The 19,605-nt window shown below is 28.5% G+C and overlaps 1 protein-coding gene across 3 annotated transcripts in view; it reads right to left on the bottom strand.

Annotated features, from left to right (window-relative positions):
- The window catches only part of LOC119607898 (microtubule-associated protein futsch), a 114,728-nt gene that overhangs the window by 80,243 nt on the left and 14,880 nt on the right, over positions 1-19,605 (bottom strand). For all 3 annotated transcript variants that reach the window (XM_037962027.1, XM_037962029.1, XM_037962030.1), the window contains exon 2: positions 10,709-12,412. In XM_037962027.1, the coding sequence (XP_037817955.1) occupies positions 10,709-11,219 (511 nt within the window). In that variant the 5' untranslated portion in view covers positions 11,220-12,412. The remainder of the gene's footprint in view (positions 1-10,708; positions 12,413-19,605) is intronic.

Genomic DNA, 19,605 nt, shown 5'->3' with positions numbered 1-19,605 from the left:
CTATCAAATGGTCATCAGATGAAAACTAAAAAAAGAGAACTAAAGAACACAGTGAAGGGAAAACACAAAGTTAAGCAGTTAGTTACTTAACTGAATAGAAAAAAAAAACGAAACAAGCAAACAAATTGATTTTCTGTTCTTTAAATAAAAATTAAACACTATAAAGAAAATTTGCACAAATAGTACATTATAACAATTATCTGCTTAAAACACATGGAGGGTGTTTAAACATGATGTAACTAAAAGTGTGAAAAGTGTAACCTTTAACGGTGGCAAAGACAAATTAGAACAAGTTTTTAACTGAAAACAGGGCTTGAATTAGGTTAAACTAAAAATATTGTTAATATTTAAAGCATATTTTTAGGGAAAATGGCAGTTTGTATAATTGTTATTAAAATTTCGTCAGTGTTAAATTAATTAACAAATTAATTCTTAAAGATTTTAAAGAAATATAAATTTCCTTCTTTTCTACTTTTAATAACTTAAAATTTCCTTTTGTCTTAATTTTTTATAAACAACTTTTTCTGATTTTTAATATTTCCTTTTACTTCTATAAGTTTATTTTTATTCCTACATAAAATTTTATGAACCCTTAAACAGCTAATACAAAAATTTCCCTAGAATTTTTTTTATCTAAAACGGATATTAAATATTAATTACCTGATGTCTGCGGCGGATACTTGTATTACGGAAAGTAAAATAAAAATATCTAAGGGTTTCTTTTCTAGATAAACATGTATTCATTATGTAAATCTAGGAAATTTTTAAAATACCTTAACTAAATAAAAATATCTTATTACACTTAATTAACACCTAAAAAAACTACTAGAAAAAGATAATTTATGGTTAAATTTAAAATTTCTACATAAAAACGCCCTTAAAATAGGCTTCACCTTTGCTCTTTAACTAAACAAACACATACGCACGTATTTACATTTAATCTAGGTTTAAATTTTAACTATACAGTTATATATAGATAAACCTCTCACACACCCCCAAACCTGTCTACCACAAAAAATATTAAAACTCGCCAAACAGTCTGAGAGAAACTAGAGTTTTCCATACACTCCCTTTAAATAAGTTTATATTCATATACATATGTAAGTGTGTGTTAGCTTATAGCATAGGTCAATTTTCTCCCCATTTTGCTTCTTTTATAAATGGGGATAAACCAGGTTGCATTTCTTAGTATGAGTGCAGGGTGTGTGTACCTGCTATTGTAAACATTGTGGGAGCGAGAGTCATTTGAGAGTGTTTGTTTACCTTAATTTTTTTGTTGTTTCCACTCAAAGAGGGTAAGTGAGGAAATGTGTGTGTAAAGTAAAACTATACTATATTTTAGGCGAAACGCCACCCTTTTTAATATAATTTTTGTGGCTTTTTGTTAAAATAAATGTTATTGTTTTAATATTATCAAAAATTGTACAATCGTTATACTACAACAACATGCAATTTTCAAAGTAAAAACTGAATGAGGACAAAACTGGAACTAAACTAAAATCAAACTAAAAACAGAAGTCGAACTGAAGTAAACTGAACAGAATATAACTAAAGCAGAACTAGAACTGAAGTAGAACTGAAAATAGAACTGACACTAGAACTGAACTAGAACTGAACTAGAAACTGAACTAGACTGAACTAGAACTGAACTAGAACTGAACTAGAACCTGAAAACTAGAACTGAACTAGAACTGAACTAGAACTAGAACTGAACTAGAACTGAACTAGAACTGAACTAGAACTGAACTAGAACTGAACTAGAACTGAACTAGAACTGAACTAGAACTGAACTAGAACTGAACTAGAACTGAACTAGAACTGAACTAGAACTGAACTAGAACTGAACTAGAACTGAACTAGAACTGAACTAGAACTGAACTAGAACTGAACTAGAACTGAACTAGAACTGAACTAGAACTGAACTAGAACTGAACTAGAACTGAACTAGAACTGAACTAGAACTGAACTAGAACTGAACTAGAACTGAACTAGAACTGAACTAGAACTGAACTAGAACTGAACTAGAACTGAACTAGAACTGAACTAGAACTGAACTAGAACTGAACTAGAACTGAACTAGAACTGAACTAGAACTGAACTAGAACTGAACTAGAACTGAACTAGAACTGAACTAGAACTGAACTAGAACTGAACTAGAACTGAACTAGAACTGAACTGAACTGAACTAGAACTGAACTAGAACTGAACTAGAACAGAACTAGAACTGAGCTAGAACTGAACTAGAACTGAACTAGAAATTAACTAGAACTAAACTAGTACTGAAGTAGAACTGAACTAGAACTGAACTAATCTAGATCTAATGGTATGCAAATGGTATGATTTGTTTGAAGTTATAAAAAGAGTTGCCTACTTCAAGGAAAATTATTATTTAGACTTCATAAGAGTTCGTTTTTGTCGAGTTTATAAGTAAAAGTAAAACTGAATGAGGACAAGACTGGAACTGAACTAAAACCAAACTAAAAACAGAAGTTGAACTGAACGAGAACAGAACTAGAACAGAACTAGAACAGAACTAGAACAGAACTAGAACTGAACTAGAACTGAACTAGAACTGAACTAGAACTGAACTAGAACTGAACTAGAACTGAACTAGAACTGAACTAGAACTGAACTAGAACTGAACTAGAACTGAACTAGAACTGAACTAGAACTGAACTAGAACTGAACTAGAACTGAACTAGAACTGAACTAGAACTGAACTAGAACTGAACTAGAACTGAACTAGAACTGAACTAGAACTGAACTAGAACTGAACTAGAACTGAACTAGAACTGAACTAGAACTGAACTAGAACTGAACTAGAACTGAACTAGAACTGAACTAGAACTGAACTAGAACTGAACTAGAACTGAACTAGAACTGAACTAGAACTGAACTAGAACTGAACTAGACTAGAACTGAACTAGAACTGAACTAGAACTGAACTAGAACTGAACTAGAACTGAACTAGAACTGAACTAGAACTGAACTAGAACTGAACTAGAACTGAACTAGAACTGAACTAGAACAGAACTAGAACTGAACTAGAACTGAACTAGAACTGAACTAGAACTGAACTAGAACTGAACTAGAACTGAACTAGAACTGAACTAGAACTGAACTAGAACTGACTAAAACTGAACTAAACTAGATCTAATCTAAAACTGAACTGAATAATGCAAATAGTATGATTTGTTTGAAGTTATAAAAAGAGTTGCCTACTTCAAGGAAAATTATTATTTAAACTTCATAAGAGTGCGGTTTTTATCTAGTTTACAAGTTTTTTTTGTTTAAATTAGTTAAAGCTAATAAGAATTATTAAATTTACCCCTAGTTTTTTACATATTATTTTTTTATTTTTTTTTTATTTAATTTATTATTTACACATTTACCCAGTCACGTTTGTAGTATGCGTGCTTTTGTATACTTATACAGCTACGTGCCTTTAATACAATGTTAACAATTTTATGCGTTTTTTCCAGTATATTTTTTTGTTTGCAGAGTTTTTTATTTATTTAATTATTGTTTTTTTTTTTTTTTTTTGTTCTAACATTATTTGCTAATTGTAGTTATTCTGCATAACGATTATATTGTTAATATTTGCTATAAATGCATTTAAACTGTTAATTTGTTTATAGCTAAAGGGCTTGACAGGTACTATTAATTAGATGGAGAGGTGGGGTTTCTATTAACAAGTTAAGCAATGTGGATATGGTAGCAACTAAAAGTAGGCAATACTTTTAAACATATTTGTATATATAGGTAAACCTTTAGTGTAGGCTACATTTTGTATTAGTAGTTATTGTTATTGCAATTAATTTAATCCTCTTTGGCTGTTAAAAGTATAATTTACTTAAAAAATTTAATTGGATTTTATTTCACCACCTTTTTTTTGTGCTGGATTGATTAACAATATTGATTAACTGCCAGGGATTTTTAATTGATTTTTATAATATTTAAATAATATTAAAATGCAGTTGAAAACCACAAACATTTTAACAGTTTTTTTTTTTTGGTGGTAAATAAAACACATATAAATTTTAATTAAAATTTATATGAAAACTAAAAAGCCAATTATATATGTAAGTAGTTAAATATTTTAAATAATGAAAATTTATTATATAATTCATTATAAATACAATTTTAATAACAAATTTAAATATTTGTTTATTTATAAAGTTGATGTTGTTATATTTTAATTATAATATTATTAGCTGGCAATCATTGACAAAGTAATTGATTTATGTTTTCAATAAAGAGAGAGAGAAAAATCCCAATCATTACTAAATAAACATGTTACGCTAGCAGGAAATCACTTGATAAGTTTTACATGACAATTTTCCATAACATATTTTTAGGGGCGTTGCAAAAAATGTTAAACGACACTTGGGGAAAAAACTGGCTTTGTTTCCTGTTGTTTTTCTCGCTCTTTTTGCCTTTTAGGTAAATATTGTTCCATGTCAGAACTCAAGTGCTTGTTGTAGTTGGCTTATTGTTTGTCATCATCATCGTCATCCTCAGCATTATACTCTTCAACGTCATCATGCTCACCATCATCATTGAACATCAAAAGTTTATGTATTATTAAACACAAACTGTGTTATAAATTCATAAGCAATTATATGAATTAATGAAGTATATAAGGAGGGCGAAAATACCAGCGATTTCTTTTTTTTGTTTACTTTGCTTTTCTTAATACAAAGCCTACTTTTAGGCTTTATCAACAAACAAATGTTAGAGGAGGCTGTTTTCTTTTTTCTCTAGAAAACATAAAAGATTTTCTGTTTGTGTTTCTTGTTTCAATATTTGTTTAAGGGAAATATTAAAGAATAGCATAATTGAGGAATAATTCTAAGAATTTCTCTTAGTTTTGAAATAAAAAAGGATTTTTTTAAAGCCTTAAAGTAGGCATTTCAAATTTGTTTAAATTCATATTTTCCAGAAAATTTTTAAATAATTTTCAAAATTTTTTTAAAAAACTTGAATTTTTTTTTTTGAAAAATTTTAAGAAATTTTGAAAAATTTTAAGAAATTTTAAAAATCTTTAAGAAAATTTCAAAATCTTTAAGAAATTTTTAAAATTTGTAAGAAATTTCCAAAATCTTTAAGAAAATTTCAAAATCTTTAAGAAATTTTCAAAATTTTTAGGAAATTTCTAAAATTTTTAAGAAAATTTCTTAATGTTTAAGAAATTTTCTAAATCTTTAAGAAATTTAAAAAAAATTCTTTAAAACTGTAAATTTAGTCTGAAAATTGTTAAATAAAATTGCAAACTTTTCTCTTAAACCTCTATTAATACCCCCATTTAAATAAAAACCATTTTCTGCAGCATACTTTTAAGCATGACAAAATAAAACTGCTTTAGTTTCGGGTGCCTCCCAAAACCAACAAAATATTTGTTAAACATTAACAATATTCCAATACGAGTGTCCAGTTTTCAGGCAACAGACACGTATTGCCTGACATTTTAGCCAAGCAAAGGACTAACAAGGGTTAAAAAAAACAAACGTTACATTTATATAAAAACTCTATATATGTTGTGCCTTTCTAATTAAATGTACTACAACAAAACAAAAGCTTATTGTAATTCCAATCAAAAAAAAAAAAAGACGAAAAAGAAAAATGTGAATGTATGGTTAAAGCTAGTATTTTGGACTAAACACGAAACATTTTCAAATGTTGTATACATATATGGATAAATATTTGTTTATTAAATGGCACAAACCAACGGTGTTTAAACACGTAAAACTGCATGTTAAAGTTTTCCAAAAAAAAACCAAAACAATATTTGCTTTTTCTGAAACATTAAATTGGCTTTTGCTACAATATTTGCATGTTAAGAAGTTATTTTTTTCATTGGCATATCTCTTAATATTATCTGGGGATTTTAGGAAAAAAAAACTGCAGAAAAAATAAGTAAAAGTTTTAGCAAAATTTGCATGTAGGTAAAAGAGAAAACGCCCAAAAACTAAAATGATTTTGCTAAATTGTTGCTAGAGATAACAGAAATCTAATTAAATTTTGAAATTTTGTAACAGTTTTAACTAAAATTATTGAAAATTCCAGCCCAAAAGTAGGCTTCATTTAAGCAAATTTGTTTTAGTAACAATATCTTAAGAAGATTATAAAAATTTTCTTTGAAAATTAAAGAACATTTTACCCTAAAGTATGCTATACGAAATATAATTTTTAAATTAGCCTTAAGGTATGCCTTTTTTGTAATACTATAGTTATTGAAGTTTAGTTTAAATATTTTTAATATATTTCTTGTAAATTGTAAGACAGTTTGTTAAATTTTCATTACTTGTCCTCAAAAACAACAGCGTTTAGTTCAAATTTAAAAGTAACCGTAAAAGTATACATTACTTTTCATAAATTGTACAAAAGTAGTTTTAACAGCAGAATTTTTGAAATTTTCTTAAGAATTTCCTGAATTTGTTTAATATAAACAATTTGTAACAAAAGGTTTACATTTTAACAGCAATACTTTAAAATAGGCCTCAAAGTATACCTTATTTTTTTAAATTTGGCCATAAAATATGATTTTCTTTAACATTTTTAAAAGTTTTCTTTTTAGATTATAATTTTTAAGAAATTTTCTTACAATTTGATTAGTTTTTATTACTTTACTTCTTAAAATATTTTAAATATGGCTAATATCCTAAAAGTAGGCTTTATTTTTTTCAAATTTGCTTACAAACTTTTAAGATTTTCTTTTAGTTCACTTAAACTCAATATTTTTAAGAATTTTGCATTTAATATATCCAATTTTTCCCAAAAGTATGCTTCACTTTTTCAAATTAAAGTGTTTAAAACGTTTCTAGTTAAAAAAAATTAATATTTCCCTTTATTACAAATATGTACATATTTCTTAAAAGTTTCCCTGCATATTTTAGTTTCTCTGGTTTTAGCTGCAAACTTATACTAAATAGAGTAAACAGCCTAAAAGTGGGCTTTACTTTTTTTAAAATTTTAAATTTTAAGAAATTTTTAAATTGTTTTATTGTTTCATTAAAAATCTTTAAGTTTTAAAAAGTTTTCCTCTAAAATGATTTGTTTCAACTGTATAATGCTCAAATCATTCCAAAAGTATGCTTTACTTTTTGAAAGTTTTGTGTTAAAATGTTTTTTGATTGAAGATCTCTAAATGTTTTCTTTAGATTCATTAGGAACTGTATTTTTGAAATAATTTTTCTTTTAAATTTTTCTTTTAAATTTTCTTTTAAAATTTTTAATTTTAAGTATAACAGTTTTAATTCTTCCTAAAAGTATGCATTTCTTTTAGAAAATTTTGTTCTAAAACCTTTTTAGTTGAACATATTTTATACTTTACTTTTAATTTTTTACAAATTACCATTTTAAATAACATTTAATAATCTTTCTTCTATAGTTGTCCTAGCTTTACCCTTCAAATTAAAGTTTACAGCTCAGAAGTATGCTTTAGTTTTAAAAATTTGCTTTAAAACTAAAAATAGTGGAAGAATTTAATATTTTTTCATTAATTTGTTAAAAATCGATAATTTTTAATAAGTTTTCTTTTAATTTGTTAGATTTTAATCAATTTAGCCCCAAAAGTATACGGTATTAATTAGTATTTTACAAATTACCTTAAAAGTATGCTGTAATTCCTAGTATTTTTTTATTTAAATATGAGTAATTAAGAAAATTTGCTAATTTTGTTTTAATTTAGTAGAAAATATTATGATTTGTTTATTTTCTTAACATTTTCACTAAAAGTATGCTTTACTTTACTGCTTTTACAATATTAATTACAGTTTTTTATAAGTTTTTATTGGGAATAATAAAAAACTAATTTTTTGGATTTTCTGCTATAATTTGTTTAACTTGTATGCATTAAACCCTAAATATATGCTGTATTAAGTAGTGGACTGCAACACATCCTAAAAGTAGGCTTTAGCTTTGGAAATTTTTTTTGTTAATGTTAATTTATTAAGAATTTAAACGGAAACTATAATTGAATTAAGCTTTCAAGCGGTTTCAAAAAAGAAAATTTTGAATTTAGCACAAAAGTAGGCTTTAGTTTTTAAAAGTTTTATTAAAACTGTGCAAGTTGAGGTATTCATACAATTTTTTTATTTTCAGTTGGTTTTCTTGTTAACTATTGAATTGTCTAAACTTTACCCCTAAAAGTTGACTATATAAAAAAATATTTTCAAAATACCTCTTTAAGGTATGCTATACATTTTAAAATCAGCTTTAAAATGAAAATTTATTGCTTTATTATTAAAACTTGATAATAAATTCATTGTTTTAACTGTTTAATTCGAAAAAATTCCTTTGTTCTTTATGTTTCTATTTAAATAATAAAAAATTCTCCGTTAATATTTAATAATTTTTTTAATTGCAATTAAAACATGATATTTATCATATCTTTCTTCTTACAAAAAAAAAAAAAACAATTTTATAATAAAATTATTATAGAAAAAATAATAATAATAGCATTTAGCAAAAATAATTGCTATAAAATCAACATAATTATAACACAAACATAGAGCAAGAGGAAAAAGAAACAGATAAAAACTTTAATTATAAAAATATTAAAAAACTACAAACACACAATTACCGATTGAAATCACAAACAAACTCAAAACGTTTAACAAAAAAAGGAAAAAAAAGAAAAATCAACATCTTTTGTAACACAAAACTATTGACTAAACTTGTCTACTTATTACTACAATTTCAAATAATAACTTAAAACTCAGCTGATATTTTCCTCTTTATTTAAACACACAATGTCATGTCGTTTTAAACACTCAAACACTTGAAGCAATTATTGTCCAATTATCGTTGCCAACAGAAAGAAAGAATCATAATTTAAACATTAAGAATTATATCTATATTTTTTTAAACAAATCCGCACACCATAAAGAAAAGTCAAAGCAAAAAATGCAAAAAAAATTACACCAAAAGAAAAATAACGCCTAAATATTTTAAGACCACAAGAGAAAAAAAAAAAATACACTTAAATAAACAATTCAAAAAACACAGCAAAAACGCTAAACTTAACGCTTGAATAATTAAAGTCGCGTGCTGCTTGGAAAGCAGCTGTTTAAATTGTATAGTCAACTGCCAGCCAGTCAGTCAGCCAGCTAGCAGCAAATCTGTAAGAAGTTTTTTTTTTGCTTTTTCAAAATTTAATTGTTTTTGTGTGTGCTTTGCTTTAGTTTTCTATTACTGCAAGTAATTTATTAAAAATACATTTTTTTACCTTTAATTCTCTAGCCAGCAATAATGGTCATAATAACTAATTTTCTCTTTGTTTGAAAAAAATACCACAATGTTTTTATACATTTTTTTTTGTAACATTGAACTACATTTGTGTTTGAGTGTAAGTTGTGAAAAGAAAAATAAACCGTAATAAAATCTAATAATAATTACTTTAAATTATTATATAATAATTTTGCTTTACAGTTTATAAATGGTTAAAAATTAAACTAATTAAGTGTTTAAGAGATTTTTTAATATAACCTAAAAGTAGGCTTTAGATAATAATCATTTGATAACTCTGGCAAACCTTAAGCAAACTCTTTCAATTTATCTTTTTTCTAGTTCAGTTCTTGTACAGTTCTAGTTCAGTTCTAGTTTAGTTCTAGTTCAATTCTAGTTCAGTTCTAGTTCAGTTCTAGTTCAGTTCTAGTTCAGTTCTAGTTCAGTTCTAGTTCAGTTCTAGTTCAGTTCTAGTTCAGTTCTAGTTCAGTTCTAGTTCAGTTCTAGTTCAGTTCTAGTTCAGTTCTAGTCAGTTCTAGTTCAGTTCTAGTTCAGTTCTAGTTCAGTTCTAGTTCAGTTCTAGTTCAGTTCTAGTTCAGTTCTAGTTCAGTTCTAGTTCAGTTCTAGTTTCAGTTCTAGTTCAGTTCTAGTTCAGTTCTAGTTCAGTTCTAGTTCAGTTCTAGTTCTAGTTCAGTTCTAGTTCAGTTCTAGTTCAGTTCAGTTCTAGTTCAGTTCTAGTTCAGTTCTAGTTCTAGTTCAGTTCTAGTTCAGTTCTAGTTCTAGTTCAGTTCTAGTTCAGTTCTAGTTCAGTTCTAGTTCTAGTTCAGTTCTAGTTCAGTTCTAGTTCAGTTCTAGTTCAGTTCTAGTTCAGTTCTAGTTCAGTTCTAGTTCAGTTCTAGTTCAGTTCTAGTTCAGTTCTAGTTCTAGTTCAGTTCTAGTTCAGTTCTAGTTCTAGTTCTAGTTCAGTTCTAGTTCAGTTCTAGTTCAGTTTTAGTTCAGTTCTAGTCTGTTCTAGTTCACTGCTAGTTCAGTTATAATTCTTGTCATTTCCTTAAAAAATAGCCAGAGATAGTTGTTTTTGTAAAATAACTTCCAATTAATAATACTCATACGCCTAAGTAGACAAATTGTTAAAAAAAACTTAAAAATTGATTTTTGGTTTAAATATTTAAAACTTTTTTTGGGAATTCTAAAATGTAAAAACGTTTTACGCCAAAATTTGATAAAAACTATTCAATTATAGAAAAAACCATTGAAAATTTTCTAAAAAAATGGAAATTCCTTAAAAATTTTTGAGTTCTAAACTAATTTTAAAGTCTATAGAAAAGAAATGTTTCAAATTTGTTAGAGAAAAGAAATAAAAATTTTGCTACTAAAAGGACTAGTTCTCTAACTGGTAAAAAAAGACGAGTTTTTTAAGTACTTTTGCCCCATAGTGAAAGTGATTTGATTATTTTATTGTAAATAGGAAATCACTTACCTTTCAACAAATGTTGTAGAATATTATCTTTATGCTCCTCGGAGTGCGGTTCACCCAAAATGATAAGCAAATAACAGCCGGTTAAAGGGCTGGGTGGTCCAACCATGCCACCAACCAAACTGGAAGGGCCGCCACCATCCGAACAGGCAGTATCCAAAGGAGGACGACCACCCGCCTCGGAAGGTGGTATAGAGATAGCACCAGCATCGGTGCCAGCATCATCACCAGCCATAGAAGAACAAGAAACAGCCGATTCAACGGCTTTTAAAGAAGCAGCCGTACCAGTATCACCAACACCAGTGCCACCACCATTAGTAGTGGCAGCAGCAGCAGCGCCATTATCACCTGCAGCAGTGGAAGCGCCAGCCGCTCCATTAGTAGTAGAGCCCTGAGCTGCTACTCCATTCCCAGTTGCTGCCAACGAGCCATTGGCCATAATGGGTGTCTCATCACCCACTAGGCCGTTTAAAGTGCCGCCATTAGCACCATTCATTTTTTCTAAATCACTCATCACAGTTACTTTTCCAACAAAACTTTACTTCTTCTGGTTACTTTCTTTTAAAATAGAAATTTCTTAAAATTTGTTTAATAAAAATTTGAAATTGTGTCAACAGGAACCTTTGCTTTTTATTTGTTTATTAAGGGTTTGTTTTTTTAAAGTTTTGGAGAGAATTTGAAAGATTTTTGTAAAATCTTTAAATTCTGTTTAAAAAAAATTTCTATGAAATTTCTTTTTCTTTTAAGTAATTTGTATAATTTTTTGTAAACTTTTTTGTTTTATATTTTGCAAACCATATCAGTCTTTTTAAAAAATGTTTTTTTTTTTATTAAAAATTTTTTGGAAAAATTTGTACACACTTGAGAAAATTAGATTTTCTTTTTATATTTTAAAGCAATTTTTTTTCTTTGGAAAATTAAATTCGAAAAAACTAAACAATTTTAAACTCTTTCTTCTTTTTTGTCTTTCTAGTGTGTGGCAAGTGTGTTCGTTAGCAAATTGTAATGCAGACTGTGTTATAGGCGGCCTGCTACAAAATGTTGCACTTCAGCAGAAACACTCACTCACTTTGTTCGTTTTTTTTTACGTTTTGAAGTCGTTTCTTCAGTTGACTAGACTCTGCTCTCGTTGTTGTTTATTTTTTAGTTGTTGCTGTTGAGATTTTTTTAGCTTCCCCTTGGTTTTTCTCTTTTCCAGTGAAAAAGGGTAGAGAAGGGGATTTATTTTGCTCAGTTTGAGGTTTATTATGTCTTGTCTTTTTCTTGGTTTTTCAAAGACCAAGTGTTTTATGCAAATTTTTTGTTTTTTTGCTTAAGTTTATAAGGAGTTTAGTGTTTTTTATAATTTATTTAAATTTTAATAACTGTGTGAGTTTGTTTTAATAATTTTGTGTTAATTATTTATTTATTGTTGTAAATGGCGTGATTTTATCTTTATTTGTTTTAATATCAGTTTTTTGTTTAATATATTTGTTTTTGGACTTCTTAGGCTCTAATATTTTTCTTGAATATTTAAGTTTTTTTAAAATTAATTAATTGTTTTTTATAATATATATTTTTTATATATTAATAATTTTAAAGTTTTTATTTAATTAATGGTTTAATTTTATTATTTTTGCTGCTGGTTGGTAACTTTAAATCAATATCCTTTTATATTTGGTTGGTTTTAAAGTACTGGCTGCTAAAGTTCATTTAAAATTTGTAAATCTAAAAAAAGAAATAGAAAAAGAAAATTAATTATTTAAAAAATTGAAATTATTTTTTAACTTTAAAGAGTTCTTAAACAAAAACTATAACATCGTTATTGAATTTTGATGCCAATTATTAAAGCTTTAAGTGTTTTAAGCAAAACCTAATTTATTTGCCTCTATTCCTATTAAAGATGGCCGAGTTATAAACAACTTTGTAAAATAACTCCAAATTAATAATACTCATACGCCTTAGTACACCAATTTTAAATATATAATAAAAATTCTGTCTCCAATTCAAATTTTAACAAGTTTTTATAACAATATTTTAAATCATTAATGAGTTTAACAATTAAAACACTTAAAATGTTTAAAATTATAGAAAATTAAAAAAAAAAACATTTCCTTGGAAAATTTTCTACTTTGAAGGGCTCTACTACAAAAACTATAACACTTTGACAAAAATATGTTTCCGATTATTAAAGCCTAAAGTGTTTTAAATAAAATCTAATTTATTTGCCTCTATTCCTATGAAAAATGGCCGAGTTATGCAAAATTTTGTAAAATAACTCCCAATTAATATTGCTCATACGCCTTAGTATAACAATTTTAAAAATTTTAGAAAAAATATGATCCCCAGCTTAAATTTTAAAAAAAATCCTTAAGAAAACCTATAATAATTAAATAAATTTAACAATTAAAAAACTTTAAATGTTTAAAATTTTGAAAAATTGAAAAAAATTAGTTCCTTTGAAAAATGTTTAACTTTGAAGAGCTCTACAACAAAAACTATATTATCTTAACAAAATCATGTTACCGATTATTAAAGCTTAAAGTGTTTGAAATGAAAAGTAATTTATTTGTCTTCATTTTGTTGAAAAATGACTGGGTTATGCAAAATTTTGTAAAATAACTCCTAATTAATAACACTCATACGCCTTAGTGTAACAATTTAAAAAATTGGCAAATATTTACATTTCCATATGTAAACTTTTTTATGTTAACAACTCCTAAAAACTTTTAAATAATAAAATTATTCAAGAATTTTTTTCGGAAATTTTAGTTTTCATTAAAAATGACAAAAATTTATTCCTCAACTTTGTTTAATGAGCCCTAAAACACTAAATGAACACATACACAAACCCTTAGTATAATTAAAATTTAAACATAAAAAGATGCAAACAGAAAAACCATAAACAAATTACATTTCCTTTTGAACAAACACTTTTAGTAGGGGGAAAACTATTAAATGACGCCTGACAACAAAAAACTGAATTTTATAACCATAATTTATAGATTCCTTTTACTTTCAACCCTGCTGAAAAAAAACAACAAAAAGCAACCAAAAAAAATGCAATTTGGCACACACTACAAAAACTATAAACTAAAAACATCAAAAAACACACACACACACCCAAAAAACACTATGCCAAAAGGCTCCAAAAATTATTTAAAACTCTAATGCACATGACGCCGTCTATATACAATGCAGACTTTTCGGTTTGTCGTTACACTAACGACAACTCTTGCTTCATTATAATTCGTTCCACACTCTTACTTCAAAAAAACAAAAACTCTTACGAATAAGAAAGAGTACGATTACTTCTAGAGAAAATTCATGAGTCATTTATTTATTTGCAAATATTTATAGTTTTGTTGCAAAGAGGGAGTTTTTTGTGGGGTGGGGTGTTGTTTGGCACCAACAAAACACAACATGATGTGACTTATTTTTTTTTTTGCTTTTGTCAGTTTATTTTCAACTATAAAAATAGCAACTGGAGTTTTGTATGCGTATTTAGCTTTTAATACTTTTGCCTTTGTACAGCACACACAGGGCCTTTAGAATTTTATTTATTTCATTATTACGAATTTGGATTGTTTCCAAAATATAAAAATTATAAAAAAAATATTCAAAGAGTTTATACTGCAGTGTTGTGTTTAAAAGGAAATAATAATATTTCTGACGACATTTGTATAATGTTTCATGTGCAAATATTACATACAAGAAGTTGTGTACTGAAACGAAAGAAAACACTGAGAGAAATTGTATTAGGAATGCAAAAGAATTAAGGGAAAACGGATATAAAACTTAACTAGAACAGAACAGAACTAAAACAGAACTAGAACAGAACTAGAACAGAACTAGAATAGAACTAGAACAGAACTAGAAGAGAACTAGAATAGAACTAGAACAGAACTACAACAGAACTAGAACAGAACTAGAACAGAACTTGAACAGAACTAGAACAGAACTAGAACAGAACTAGAACAGAACTAGAACAGAACTAGAACAGAACTAGAACAGAACTAGTACAGAACTAGAACTGAACTAGAACAGAACTAGAACAGAACTAGAACAGAACTAGAACAGAACTAGAACAGAACTAGAACAGAACTAGAACAGAACTAGAACAGATCTAGAACAGAACTAGAATAGAACTAGAACTGAACTAGAACTGAACTAGAACTGAACTAGAACAGAACTAGAAACTGAACTAGAACTGAACTAGAACTGAACTAGAACTGAACTAGAACTGAACTAGAACTGAACTAGAACTGAACTAGAACTGAACTAGAACTGAACTAGAACTGAACTAGAACGAACTAGAACTAGAACTGAACTAGAACTAAACTAGAACTGAACTAGAACTGAACTAGAACTGAACTAGAACTGAACTAGAACTGAACTAGAACTGAACTAGAACTGAACTAGAACTGAACTAGAACTGAACTAGAACTGAACTAGAACTGAACTAGAACTGAACTAGAACTGAACTAGAACTGAACTAGAACTGAACTAGAACTGAACTAGAACTGAAACTAGAACTGAACTAGAACTGAACTAGAACTGAACTAGAACTGAACTAGAACGAAACTAGAACTGAACTAGAACTGAACTAGAACTGAACTAGAACTGAACTAGAACTGAACTAGAACTGAACTAGAACTGAACTAGAACTGAACTAGAACTGAACTAGAACTGAACTAGAACTGAACTAGAACTGAACTAGAACTAACTAGAACTGAACTAGAATGAACTAGAACTGAACTAGAAACTGAACTAGAACTGAACTAGAACTTGAACTAGAACTGAACTAGACTGAACTAGAAACTGAACTAGAACTGAACTAGAACTGAACTAGAACGAACTAGATCTGCACTAGAACTGAACTAGAAATAAACTGGAGCTGTTCGAAAACTGATATATAACTCAACTAAACCTGACTCCGAACTAAGTTTTAATTTGTTTTTTCAAATTTTCTCTGTGTATTTTGGTTTAAACATTCCTAGTACTGGGAATATTAAATATTTTTCGTCATTTTTGTTTTTGTGAAGTTTTTTCTTCTTGTGCCTCCTTGCTTCTACCATCTTCTTCTTCTTTAGATTTTTTGATATAATATTATTGTAGTTGTTGTTTTTGGTTTTATTATTATTGTTATTTTTATATTTTGTAGATGATGTGTTCAGACATTGATGGATGAAAATTTGTGTGCTATTTTTATGGCCTGAGGCCACAAAACAACAAGGGCTTGTCTGTGTTGATATGAAAACGAGAAACATATAGAGTCCATCTCAGTTTTATTTTATAAATTGTAATAGGGATGTTGTTATTAAGTCATATATAATAATTTTTATACTAAAATGATATTTGTGTAAAAAAAGAAGAGATAAAAGAAACATTTAAGGACCTTTTTAAGCTTAAAACTTCCTGTTTTATGTTGTTATCTGCTAAAGCCTATAGTTGAGTCATAAACTTTTAATAAATTTGAAAATTTTACTTTTATATAAGGGAACTGAATATGCTGCTTCATTCTCTAAAATTTTAAATATTTTTATGTTCTAATCCCATAAGCTCTTTATGATTACAGTTTTAAATATTTTTAACTATTTACAAGTTTTTTCCCTTAAAATTTTCTTATTCCTTAAAGTATCTTTAACCAAAATTCCTTTAACCATTACTCATCCTTTTTGCTTATTTTTATGTTTTCTATTTACCCGACAATATTTTTATTGCCCCTGTTAAAAGACTATTTCTCAAACATTTCGAGTTAGTTTTTTTTTGCATTTTCCTTTCAGTTTTATTTATTTTTATACTTGTAGTTTTGTTTTTTTCTTCTGTGGTAACTTCAACATCATTTACTTTTAATGTTTCTACATGTTTTGTTTTTAACCGAAATACAAAATTCTTCACACCCCCTCTCCTCCTTTCACCAACAACAAAAAAGTTTTTCCAGCCGTCTTAAAAGTCTACTTTGGAAAAATCAACATCCACCGGCTACAAGTTTGTTCAGTTTTCTATTTATATATTTTCAGCAAAATTTTTTCTCTACATTACATGCATACATCTAGCAAAAACACACGCGTCAGTCTGTCGTCAATTTTAAGTGCTGTCTTGTGTTGTATAACTTTTCATTTTCTCCTCCAGACAATTTTTGACCTTTTTGGCCAAAATACAAAAAAAAAAAAAAATACAGAAAAAAGAACTTCTCTAAATAAAAATAAAACTTGATACTTATTTTATCTTCTTTAGAAGTAAAAGTTGTCCTTATCGAAGACAAAAAAAACAAAATTGTTTAGGAAAAAACTCTTAGCATACAAAATTCCCTAAAATCGTGTGGGTGTGATAATCGTACTCAAATAAGACATTTTGTTTTTATTTTTTTCTTGGGGCTTTGGCCATAAATTCTAACTGAAAACAACTATTGGGAATATGTTTCAGAAAATAAGTTGTAATAGAGTGAATGTGAAGAGAACCATAAGGTTAAAAAGGATAATGAAAATAAAAGCTAATGCGGCACTTTAGGTGATGAAAAAACTTAACATTCTATAAAACCAACTTTAACTCAACCAGAATTAAACTAGAACAGAACGAGAACAGAACTAGAACAGAACTAAAACCGAACTAGCACAGAACTAGAACAGAACTAGAACAGAACTAGAACAGAACTAGAACAGAACTAGAACAGAACTAGAACATAACTAGAACAGAACTAGACGAACTAGAACAGAACTAGAACAGAACTAGACAGAACTAGAACAGAACTAGAACTAGAACAGAACTAGAACAGAACTAGAACTAGAACTAGAACAGAACTAGAACAGAACTAGAACTAGAACTAGAACTGAACTAGAACTGAACTAGAAATGAACTAGAACTGAACTAGAACTGAACTAGAACTGAACTAGAACTGAACTAGAACTGAACTAGAACTGAACTAGAACTGAACTAGAACTGAACTAGAACTGAACTAGAACTGAACTAGAACTGACTAGAACTGACTAGAACTGAACTAGAACTGAACTAGAACTGAACTAGAACTGAACTAGAACTGAACTAGAACTGAACTGAACTAGAACTGAACTAGAACTGAACTAGAACTGAACTAGAACTGAACTAGAACTGAACTAGAACTGAACTAGAACTGAACTAGAACTGAACTAGAACTGAACTAGAACTGAACTAGAACTGAACTAGAACTGAACTAGAACTGAACTAGAACTGAACTAGAACTGAACTAGAACTGAACTAGAACTGAACTAGAACTGAACTAGAACTGAACTAGAACTGAACTAGAACTGAACTAGAACTGAACTAGAACTGAACTAGAACTGAACTAGAACTGAACTAGAACTGAACTAGAACTGAACTAGAACTGAACTAGAACTGAACTAGAACTGAACTAGAACTGAACTAGAACTGAACTAGAACTGAACTAGAACTGCTACTGAACTAGAACTGAACTAGAACTGACTAGAACTGAACTAGAACTGAACTAGAACTGAACTAGAACTGAACTAGAACTGAATTAGAACTGAACTAAAACTGAACTAGAACTAAGTTCGAACTGAACTAGAACAGAAACAGAACAGAAACAGAATTATTAAAAATTTTCATTATAATTTTCGTTGAATGAATTTTCTATTTAATTTGATTACATTTTTTTTTTTCATTAATATTTTCCAATTCGCCGGTTATCATTAAAATTTGTCCATAATTCCAATTTGAAAACAAGTAAGAAATTATAGTCGGGCGAGGCCGACTATATAATACCCTACACCTTTGACAAAAATATAATGTGATTTAGTTGCCATAATAAAGCATTTAAGTTGAATTGTACCTTGCCTTAGATATACATACTTAAGCCGTTTATTGTTGAATAAAATTGTGGACATTTAAGTGAAATTTTGATGGGGGCTTTTCATAGGGGCTAGGGTCATATGAGAACCTATTATTATGGAATTCGTGGGGGTCATCACGTCTTGTATACAACTTGGTTATTGCAGCTTTTTGTCGAGATATGAGTATATTAAACAAAAATATGAACTTAAAAGCCCTATTCGGCGGGTTCAGTTGTATGGGGGCAAGGTGAAATAATGGACCGATGTAAACCATTTTCAACAGACTTCATCTACGGTACCATAAAAGATCATGTGCCAAATTTCATTGAATTATCTCCAAAATTGCGACCTGTAGTTTGATTACAACTTTTAAAAGCCCTACTCGAGGGTTCAGTTGTATGGGGGCTAGGTGAAATAATGGACCGATGGTAACCATTTTCAATAGGCTTCGTCTACGGTACCATAAAAGATCATGTGCAAAATTTCATTGAATTATCTCCAAAATTGTGACCTGTAGTTTGATTACAACTTTTAAAAGCCCTATTCGGGGGTTTCAGTTGTATGGGGGCTAGGTGAAATAATGGACCGATGGTAACCATTTTCAATAGGCTTCGTCTACGGTACCATAAAAGATCATGTGCCAAATTTCATTGAATTATCTCCAAAATTGCGACCTGTAGTTTGATTACAAGTTTTAAAAGCCCTATTCGGGGGTTCCAGTTGTATGGGGGCTAGGTGAAATAATGGACCGATGGTAACCATTTTCAATAGGCTTCGTCTGCGATACCATAAAAATTCATGTGCCAAATTTTATTGAATTATCTCCAAAATTGCGACCTGTAGTTTGATTACAAGGATTACAAGCCCTTTTGGGGGGTTCAGTTGTATGGGGGCTAGGTGAAATAATGGACCGATCTTAACCATTTTCAATAGGCTTCGTCCCTTGGACAATAGAAGATCATGTACCAAATTTCATTGAATTATCTTCAAAATTGCGACCTGTAGTTTGATTACAAGGTTTACATGGACGGACGGACAGACGGACGGACAGACGGACGGACAGACGGACGGACAGACGGACGGACATAGCTA

The sequence above is a fragment of the Lucilia sericata genome, unplaced genomic scaffold (genome assembly GCF_015586225.1).
Source record: "Lucilia sericata isolate MDLA Ls3-8-SP2 unplaced genomic scaffold, ASM1558622v1 Contig000759F_arrow, whole genome shotgun sequence".
Lineage (NCBI taxonomy): Eukaryota > Metazoa > Arthropoda > Insecta > Diptera > Calliphoridae > Lucilia > Lucilia sericata.
The sequence above is the reverse complement of the archived record's forward strand: the minus strand, read 5'-3'. Positions and strand labels throughout refer to the sequence as shown.